The sequence below is a fragment of the Parasteatoda tepidariorum genome, chromosome 5 (genome assembly GCF_982258835.1).
Source record: "Parasteatoda tepidariorum strain Cologne lab strain chromosome 5, Ptep-v5.0, whole genome shotgun sequence".
NCBI classification, from domain to species: Eukaryota; Metazoa; Arthropoda; class Arachnida; order Araneae; family Theridiidae; genus Parasteatoda; species Parasteatoda tepidariorum.
The window spans coordinates 67,480,729-67,491,952 of NC_141759.1; the positions used below are offsets into that span (position 1 = coordinate 67,480,729).

General features: G+C 30.8%; 1 protein-coding gene across 1 annotated transcript in view; it reads right to left on the reverse strand.

Moving 5' to 3' along the window:
• The window catches only part of LOC107455557 (uncharacterized), a 98,748-nt gene extending 88,257 nt beyond the window's left edge, over positions 1 to 10,491 (reverse strand). The window contains exon 1 of the mRNA XM_087164138.1: positions 10,345 to 10,491. Within this exon, the coding sequence (XP_087020264.1) occupies positions 10,345 to 10,429 (85 nt within the window). The 5' untranslated portion in view covers positions 10,430 to 10,491. The remainder of the gene's footprint in view (positions 1 to 10,344) is intronic.
• Between the last annotated feature and the right edge of the window lie 733 nt (positions 10,492 to 11,224).

Consider the following 11,224-nt stretch of genomic DNA (forward strand, 5'->3'; position numbering starts at 1 on the left):
AGATATGTTTGCAACAAATCAAATCCTTTGAAAACTTTTATCCAGACATAAGATTATAAACACCTGTCCATTTGACCTTTTATATATCTGTCTTATTTGATTATGTGTAGTGGACTAAAATCTTTTAGTTTTAATTTATTAAATTAACACATAACATTTGAGTCCACTGGGAAAGAAGTTTTCAAAAAATATGGAAACTCTGTAGTTATTGCAGGATCAAACCCAATCGCGTCATTTGACTACATGGGATGAAAAATGTAAGTGGTAGTAACTCAATTCATTTTTATTTAAATAATTTTTCAATCGTAATAAATTTAGCATTGTAAATTATTCATATTTAAAATGGAAACATTATTCGCAATCTCCTTCAGTGGTAAACTGATTGTAATATGTTGAGAAAAGTTGTTAATTTTAATCTCTTTTAATAGATATTTGCTTTTTATTAGTCACTATTTCTTACATTTTTAATTGCTCGTGGTATACCTGTACCACATCCTATAAATGACGAAGCCTTTTGTGAAGGTACCATATTAGATCGATTAAAAAAATTTCATATCATTCTAAATCTGGAACTTAATAGTTTTTAATTTGGTTGTTTCTTCATAGTTTCAATGGGTTAAACGAATGACTTTTACTTTCTCTTATGAATAAGCACCGATTTACAGGGGATATGAAACTGTGAGGCGGAATCTCTAAAAAACAATCAAATAATTATCTTCTTCAGGTTTCATTGGAAGTTACTTGTCTAACAGGTTAACTGGTGCGGCATACTTTAAAACAATAACAAGCAACCATTCCGACATTCTAAAAATACAGAGCTACTACGCTCCAGAAGAAGGTAAAGAACTGGCATTTGAAAGATTTTATTTCTGTATTTTTGGGAGAAGTAAACAATTCGTGCTTACTCCTGGCAGCGGATAAATATTTTCTAGTGGTAGTCTTTTCATGCATGATTCTCTGTTTAGTAATTTTAATTTATAGGGTTTTTACTCATCACTACTTCTAAATTATTGAAAAGATTATGTGATATACCACGTTGTTACAGCTAAACCATCACCTCCTACATCAGAAAGCTTCTACACTGTTTTTTAGAAGTAATCTGTGCAGACTATTTAAAAAGTGAACCAATTGTGCGCATGAACCCAATTTATATTTTAATAGTAATTAAGAGAAATTTATCATATATATTTGAGAATTGAATCTTGAATCTGTAGTGGTTGACAAGTAAATAAGACAAACCAATTACATTCATAAATTAAGCAAATGTTTAGACATATATTTGCGACCACTTTTTAATTTTTACTAGATTTTCTATTAAATGGCTCTTTCGTAAACTGGTTTACCTTCATAGTGGTCTAATCGGACTATCTATGAGAAACCGTGTGGAGGCTTTCAGTTATAGGCGTTGGCTAAGCCGTCTGGAGCGTTTTGGAAAATTGGCGAAATTTGCCAAAAATCTGCAAATTTTCGTTTGTAGTTAATAACCGTTATTTAAAATATGCTGTCAAATGCTGAGCGGTTGTTGGTGTCTCTGGATTACCATTCACAAACATAATAATATTAAATTACATCGAAATTGATTGTCTTAAAGTTTCAATACTTCCAGAAGCAATAGTTTTGTGAGTGAAAAGCGGGGGAATCAGCATTTCCTTTTTACTTTCCTTTTAAAAAAAATAAATAGGAGAAAAAAGCCGTTGCTCGATAACAAAAAACACTTTCACCCACCACTTCACACTGTCCCGATAAAGTTTAATTTAAAACTTAACGTTTTAGATTAAACTTACTTTCCATTCCTAAATATTTGATCGCCAATGGCGAGTTGGCTAGTCATTATCATAAGTCCTCTGAGAACCAGAGGATGCTTGCGGCCCTTTTCTCATCCATCCTGGAGTTTTATCCAGTGATTCTTTCGGGTAATTGGAATGCAAATTAGAATGAAAGGGAAAATTAAATTCTTTGCATTCTAGATAAAGATGCACCGCAACAAAAATAAGCAGTCATTGATGGTTTGAGCTTTATGCCTTCTTTCAAGTTTTCAAAAATAAAAATTTCCTTAAATCCCGTGGCATCGCTATTTCATGCTTTTTTTTCAAAAAAGTTGCAATTTAGCCTTACAATGTAATAATCTAAAATGTTGAGATCTCGAAGTATATTCTTACTTTGAATAAACCATCTTACTCGTGTTACATTTCGAAGTGTTTTATTCTGATATCTAATGAGTTTCTCGACGCCCGGTGGCTGAGTGGTAGCGCTTCGCGCTCCCGTGCCACAGGTCCTGGGTTCGATTCTCGGGCCGGGCAAGGTTGACTCAGCCTTCCTTCCCTTCAGTGGGTAGATAAATGAGTACCAAGCATGCTTGGTAACTAAACACTGGGGGTTTCGCGTTCCGCTGACAACCTAACCGGTACATCTACTCCTACATCCCAGAGCCCAAGGTCAAGAAAACTGAGATGGGTACAGTAGGCCTTGGCCCTCTATGGACTGTCGTGCAACTGAGTTTAGCTCAGTTTAGTTCTATTTTATTTGATGTAATTTTCGTAAAAAAAATTTTTGGAGCGCTCCTCACACTATTGTATTAATATATTTTGCCTTGGCTATATTGATACAATATCCACTCTTCTTTGCGGATATAATCGTGTGGGCTGATGAAGTTAGGATGGGATGTTGAGTAAACATTTAGGTCTGAGATCCATTTTAGAATTTTGATGAAGGATTTGTAGTTTGTAGCAGGCTGCTTGTTGCCCAGGTATATGTAACTGCTAGTAAGTAATGATAATTAGAAATAGTTTATTTCTATCCAAGAAAATATAGAAATGAAATGATGTATCTAATCAGTTTTCTCTCTTCTCCGAGTAACTAGTAGTCCTGATAACCATTGTAAATTTTAATTAATCTCATTAAATAAATGAATGACGTACGTGTAATGGAAATTAAATACAGAATTTTTTTTTTTTAAATGAAGTGTTGTCTAAAAACTAATCAATACTTTTAATCAAAAATTTATAGACTGCTGGTTTAGATTCATATTTAATTGAGGATTGCCATTGTTTCACGATAAGAACTAATGTTTTATACACAAATATAGACAATCACAAAATTGATGCTTTTGGATAGATAGTACTAATAGAGTATCTAATATAAATAATTATCTTACGTAGCTCCCAAATTTGGCTGTATTCCTTTTCCGTCGGTGGCAACGTTTGCTTTGTTTTGTTTAAGTTACTATTTCTCTTACACGGCGACAAAAAAAAGCCTCATTACAACTCCCCGAGTGGCAACGCTAGAAAATCGACCAATGATTGCCGCTAAAAATGTCACATGCCAAATCTAGTTGAGGTGGCTCAACATATAGCGCTTTTAAAAACGGAAACTGAAATAATCAAAGAGCATCAGCTGCGGCAATCTCATACTATTAAGCTAAGCAGAAGTGAGTAGTCTTTGTCGATAGATCTCTATTTTAGTATTTTGTCGAAAGCGCTTTTTTTCACGAATTTGTATATTACGAATTTATTTGACGATTTTTGATTTATATCACGAATTATACTATAGCACATTTCTAATAGGTTTAACGAATTACGTGTCATTTATTTGAATTCAAATTTATTTTAATAGCTTAGTATTTACTAAAAAGATGTAATTTTTTTGAAAAAAAAAAGTTTTATGTATTTGAATGATTGTTTTGAATTCTTAAAATTTTGTGCATTTGCAATGTACCTAAGTTAGTAGCGAGCGAAGCGAGCTTGGTTTGCGAAGCAAACCATATAAGATTGCGCAGCAATTTTCGGGGGTTGGCGAGCGTTAGCGAGCAGGGGGCCCAGCCCACTAGTTACTTACTATAGTACTAATATAATACGATAATACTATTAGTATTATTCAGAAGAAAAAATATCAATTCAATTTATCTCGCGATATTTATAAATTAAGAATTAGAGATAATTAGAGTTTGATGCATGTAGCTTAATTTTGAATTTTAAAATTGAAGTGATATTTAAAATAATCTTTTCCCATTGGTTCAAAAATAAACATTTTACAACTTACGTAGTGGTAAGCCATATTACGGTTGAAAGATTTTTGATACACTATTTGTGTGTAGGCATTAGTCTGGTTCTGTTTATTGGTAGTTAGCTATTGAAAATACTAGAAGTACTTATCTGAAAACAATACAGAGGAACAGTCTGATATGAAAATGTTTAAGCCTTCCAATTAATTAGCAGTACTCCCCACTTTTCTTTAAACATTTAGAAAAAAAATTCATCAGAGGCTACAGATTTAACAATCAAATCAAATTATAACGGTATATTATTATGATATATTAAAAGTTACAAGATCTGTAAAAAATATATATACAGAACCGGGAAATAACTGTTAACAAGGCTTCGTAATCAGAAACATCTTAACCTTCATGAACAGTAATCTAAGAAATTAAATATAATTCTTCATTTCATGCATTCTAGAATACAATATTAAATTTAATATCTTATTTTATGTTTGTAATGAAGCAGCTAGGATATTTTTAATATTGAAATTATAGCTAATATAATTAACTTTTACCTAGTTTATAAACTTGGTTAAAGATGAAAATATTACCAATCCGCGCAATCGTGCAACCTCCGCCGTAATTAATCTATTCTAAATATTGCATGTGAGAGGGAATTCCCAGGTTTGTGCCAACAGTAAGTATATATTGTTGTTATTTTCCACTTTTACAGCTTTCGTTCATTATAACAGACTTGTTACGACCTGGAAAAAAGTAAAAAATTGTAGCTAAGTATTCCCAAGGGTGTTGAAAAATATTTAAATTTAGTTTCCACTCCCATACCCGAAGTTACTACACCTATGTAATTGTTTTTAGTACAGTGGTTCCCAAATGGTGTTTCATGGAACCATAGGGTTCAGTGGAAGGGTCACAAGGGTTCCGAGGGATGGGACATTTTTTAAACAGTTACGATTTTTGAAACTTTTAGGTTAATATCTTCCTTACCTGTACTATGCATGATTCTTTATCGCCTTACGAGATCATCGCCAACAAAACCAATCATTTTTATTTTTTGAAATGCCGGATGCTATTTAGGCAAAGTATGAAATAATCGTTCCGATGAGGTTATTATGTAAATGATGTGCATGTTACTGCGAATGACCGAAATCAATGGTTGTTGACTTTCGCCGGTGAATGTTGACAATCAAATTAGTCGCTTTGGTGAAGGTCCGAAATATTTATTACATCCGATACGATATCTATTAATTTATTCGTGGATATAATTACATTTATTCGATATTTTAATACTTACTGACTATAGATTAGAGCAAACGTCAGTGTTTGGAGTATCGGGCAAATATATACCGGGCAGTGGCACTTGACTTCAAAAAAACATCCGGGTAGGGTATACCGGGCAAATGTATACCGGGCAGTGGCACTTAAACTTAAAAAAACATCAGTGTATGGTATACCGGGCAAATGCATACCGGGCAATGGCACTTGACCTTAAAAAAACATCAGTGTAGGATATACCGGGCAAATGTATACCGGGCAATGGCACTTAACCAGACCTAGTATGACTAGACCTTTGGTAAATGTCGGAAATATATACTAGGTCTAGTGCCACTTTTGCTGTAGCTTAAATATTTAAAAAAAAATTAAACAAAGCGTTTGAATCAATTTTAAACTCATAACGAAATTATTGCTTTAAAATTAAAAAAATAATTAAAACTGCGCCAGATAAGAGTAATTGAAGTAGTTGCTTTATACAGCGCATGTGCGGAAAAAAATTTTTAAAAAAAATTATCCAGGTGCATCTAAAAGTGGATGAATATCCCAAGACACCCTAATTTACGATTCTACTGCTACTTATTAATAACAATAATATAATTTGTAATAAGGTCACAAGCTAGCATGCGTGTAACAATAAAACAAAACAATAATTTTGCGACCTCTATGTTGGTACCTCTCCGGCTGCGCAGTAAAATCCTTTTAAAATAAATTTTGAAACTCAAGAATTAAAGGAAAAAGCAGGAGTTTTGCTGTCACTTTAAAGAATAAAATCTTCCTGAAAATTCAAAAGAATTGACAGCTTTGTTAAAAAAGAAGTGTAAAAATTGAGTTAGGAGAAAAGAAAACGCTTCCAAAAAACAAGGAAATAACCAAGAAAAGACTTAAAGTTACTCTTCTGTTGGATCCAGAACAAACTGCTAACTTTCATTATTCCCTTTCCAAGTAATCCTTGTGGGAGAATTGCAGGTGCAAAAAGTCTCAAAAGTTGGTGCTTTTAGTGTATCGATTTGAGATAATCGATATCATCTCCCGGAGGGTCATCGAATCAGAATTTCATCATGCTTGTGGTAGTTCGATAAACTGATAAGAATAAATATTCTAATTCATCGATTAATGACTGGATTCTTAAAATAATATTCATCAACCGTTTGTAGATGAGACACCGGTGTATGTATTATATATTTTTTTTCTGATGCTCGAATTTCATGTAAAAATACATATATATATATTTTAATTATAAAAAACAGTCAAATAGTTACTAAAAAATTCTATTAGATTATCTGAATTATATTTGTTCTAAAATATAAAATTAAAATAAAATAGTTTGAATTTTTTTCATTCATACTCACAAATTTATTAATAATTTATTTTGTAAATAAAAGAAATTTAAATGATGAATTACTATTTCTCTGATATCTAAATAAGTGCAAATTTGAAAAATTATTGTAAAGAAGTGAGGCATGTTTGAAAATTTTTCCTTTAACGAAGAAAGAATCAACGGTATCTGATGCTGTATTTCATAACCGAAAACTGCTAAATATAATATTTTTTACTTATTTGAACTTAATTAATAGAAAATTATGCAAAAAATATGAAAAATATGTTAATGGAAATTCTGCGTGAAAGGTTAGGGTTAGACTGTTGAGATTTTACAAACATGCTTAAATTAAAAAGAAACAAATAATTGATAAGAACAATAATTTTAGTGGTAAAAATTGAGAGTTAACCCTTTAATGGGCCCTTTATTTCTAGTAAAGGTAAATTAAAGCATTTTTGGAATTGAAATTGTTTTAAGAACAGTAACTGATATAAAAAAAACCCTTTCAGTTTATAAAAATGCCATTTTTTTGGTGGTAAATATATTTAACATGACCAATTAGGAACTTACTGACTTTTATTTTTCTTTATTTATAAAATAAATTCCTTAAATGCTACAAACTTCAAAAGGAATTATGTATTTTATAATTTTTATACGTTTTTTAAAAGTGACAAATGGTTACCAATTTTATTCAAACTCACTTCAAGAAAGCTGAAGTTATTGAAAAATGGAAACCTAAATTAAAAGTGATAAAACGTGGTGGTAATTATACTTACCACTGCCTTCAAAAGGGTTAATTTAACCCATTTATATCTAGCCAAAGATAGTAATCTATATATACTACCGATTTAAGCTTAGTTTTATAGAGTTCCTTGCCCGAAGGGCTATCTTCTCTTAAATCTAAAATAATTTTATCATGAGGAAAGAGATACGCAATCGTAGATAACATAATACATTTTTAAATGACCAAGTCATTAAAGATAATAGGAATCTATATAAACTCTATAACATTCGAGGTTTCAGCGAATTATTTTTTTCTCCAGTAGTAGTGATCTAGAGAGGAAAATTCTTTTAAAAGAAATAGAATTTTTATGAAACTTTTTTTTAAACTTAAGAGCACGACAAATTCTCTACCTTGCCTTCGATATAAAGGTTTGAATTATGTTTGTGCAGAGATGGACAAAATTCTTTTAATTCTTATTTATTGAATTATAAATACATTTTCAACGATAGCATTGTAGATTATTGCATTGTATGTTAACTTTAGATTCGAGTATTAGATCAGAGATGCCAACTGCACACGCCAAAATAATTTAAAAAAACGGTAAATAACTACTAACTAAATTTGCAAATATCTGAAACAGATTTTGCTAGTTTTTAAAAGGTTTAGCGTGACATATCTGAAAAAAGTGATGAATTATATAAGCCTACGAATTATTTAGAAATAGTGGTGGATAAAAATCTACTAAATTGAATATATTATACCAAGAATCACAATTGATAAACTACCACTTTAAAATATATATTTACTGTCCGGAGCAAGTTGGCATCTGTGTTAGTAAAGTGATAGAAATATCTCGTTTCTGCAAAATAATCTTTAATGATAAAATACTTGCACTATATATATTTTTTTTGGGGAAAATAATTGTCATTTCAAAAGGACGATCAACAGAAATGGTCAAATTACAGCACTTACAATTTTTTGGAGAAACTGTTGAAGTTTGTTCTTTCCAGATTGGCTTGGATTAGAAAGCCTTAAATTGTGATTCCGTTAAGATTAAATAAAATGCTTACATTTAAAAACATGAAAGACAGCATAAAGCTTCCAGGCTAATGGCTGCTTATTCTTATAGCGATGCATCTTTGCCTAGAATACAAAATATTTAATTTTTCTTTTTACTCAATTCTGTAATCCAGTCACTATAAAGCAGTGGCTAGGAAGCACTATAAAGCTAAGTTTTTACGATATCGTTTTTGTGAATTGTGCTACTTGGGTAAAGGTTAACCGGGAGCTGAGGGACGTCACATAAAGCCGCACCAATAACGCGCGTGTAATTGTATTTTATTTTGAAGAATTTGTTTAAATGCAATTAAATTTAAATTATTAAATAAAATAGTCAAAAACATAAACAATCAACTTGCCCCCCCCCACCTCAGTGGGCAGCGTTAAAATCATGAAACGCTGACCGGTCAGCGGAGGCAAAATCTTTGGGGAGCACTGCTTTAAAGTACCACCTTAACTTCAAAATTTTACAGATGGATGAATTTGTGGGCTTGTAAATGGCCTTCAATTAATAATGACTGTCAGAATTTTGGCATAAAAAGTGATGCAGCTAATAGTCTAAAAGGAAAACTAACATTGTGATGATATCCATTTTTTTCCGATTTATTTATTAGTCTATTGGCAAAGTGTGGATGTTGCCAATTGCATTTGTAACCCATCGTTCTTCTTGATATCTGCTACCACCTACTCTCCGAGCTTGCCATTGGAATAAAAATATTTTCTTAGTTATATAAGTTCGAGATATTAATACCTTTTTCACCCTTCTGACTATTTATTTAATTTTACTTATTATTTTTTTCTATATATAGTTTGAACCATCTAATATCATCAGCAAAATTACATTGAAATGAATTCAACTTGGGAATTTAGGCAACACATTAATCCTTTTTACATCATTTGGGAACTTGTAACATTAATTCAAGTGGATAAAATGTGATAATAAATTTATCTTAAAATTAGGTGGTTATCTTCTCCTTTTAGTTAATACTTTTATCGCTCTTACATAAAGAATACAATTTTTTAAAAAACCTTTTAGCAAAGTAAGTTTATGGATGCAATTAGTCTAAAGTAGTGATCATCAACCTTTTGTGCCAGTCTAGATACCTAATATAAACCAAGACAGAAACGAGTAAAACTTTACGAAAAATCATTAAATTAAACATATAATGAACTGGGGTTCGATCTGCAGTGCCCATCCAGCTTGAAAACCGATAGGTACCAGCTTGTCTGGAAAGTAAAGGCAGCCTGTGCGCAGTGCTGACTACGTTGCTTTAATAATGCCATTGGTCACGAAATTGTAGAACCTTGAAAGCCCAAGCTGAATTGTAGAACCAAAATTGTAGAGCCTCCATGAGACCCCTGGTCCATTTTTCAGCTATTTTGAACGTAACGTTAAAGCCAAAAAAACATATGACCATAATTTGCCTCTTCATAAACTGAAATTTATGATCTTTCTTTCAACCAAGCCTTACGTACCAGAAAAGTGGAGACAAAAGCTTAGTATTCACTCGAATGACTTTTAAAAATCCTGGTTCAGACTATGTTATTAAATTGCACAAAAACTGTAGTTTGTAAAGAAAAACAAATTGCAAATTTGAAATCAGAAATAATCTTGTTAAAAAAATCTCACGCACAGGAAAAAATTTTTTATCCCTAAAGTAATTTATAAGAGAATATAAAATGTTTAGTTATAAAAACTATTTTTTTTCTCCTTTGCATATAAAGAATAAATTTTAAATTAATTTTGTTCATAAAAAAATTGCATCAAACACTTATAAAATATTTTATGTAAGTACCAAATTAATCATGAAAAATTAATAAATAGTTTCAAATAAAAACTTTAATAAAAACGTTTGTCTGGGCTTTAAAATTATGAGAAGTTCCATTTTTAAAGCTAAACACTATTTACGTTTAAAAAATTAAAACTTTTCATAAACAAATTTAACACAAAAATCCTAAATAAATCAGCTTTACCTTCTTTACTGGGCATTATTTCTTCCGTTGAGTTATTAAATAAGTCCGAAGAACACACATTGTTAAGATGAATATTGTTTTCCATTTCTATAAGTTTAGTTCATACCGTTCTAAGAATCCGAATTCTCTTAAACACGGTTAGTAAATAATTGTCTTTTTTGGAAGGAAAACGACACAAACAAACGCTCGGAAAACACCTGCATCATTATTGATAAGAACGAAATCACTTCCTTTAACAAAGAAAAAAATGAATACTATTTCATTAGGATGCGTTTTATTCCATTCGAAGATTCACGATAATAACAAAAATAATAAAAGATGCGACTACATGTGTTTGTTAGTTCAAAAAAATAACTTATACATAAAAATATTCTGTTATTTTATTTTTCCTTCAAAAATTTTGTTAGAATTCAAGAAAATCAGGTATCAGTTTGACATTTCATCTTGATCAAATTATTTATAAGTTGTGGTGTACGAAATTCTTTAAAAATTCAAATGAATCAATTTTAAGGAATTTAATTAATTAATTATTTATTTGGTTTTAGTTTTATGGTTCGTGAGTTTAATTTGTCTTCGGAGTTAAAATTTTTTTTGCTTTTTCTAGCCAATTATAGCAGCCATCTGGTCCACCTTCACTTACTCGGTGCGAAGCCGTGCATAAACATATTCATAATTAAAGGTATCATTTAAATTCTTCAAAAAAATTGAATAATATACATATTATTCGGACCACTATTTAACGAAATATCTAAATACCGATAATAAGTTCGTTATATGAAAAATTCGTTAAATAGAAAATCACCTTTTGAAATACTTTAAGTATTTCAAAAGGTGACTTTCTATTTAACGAGATTATCGGGATTAGTTTGTCGTTTAACGA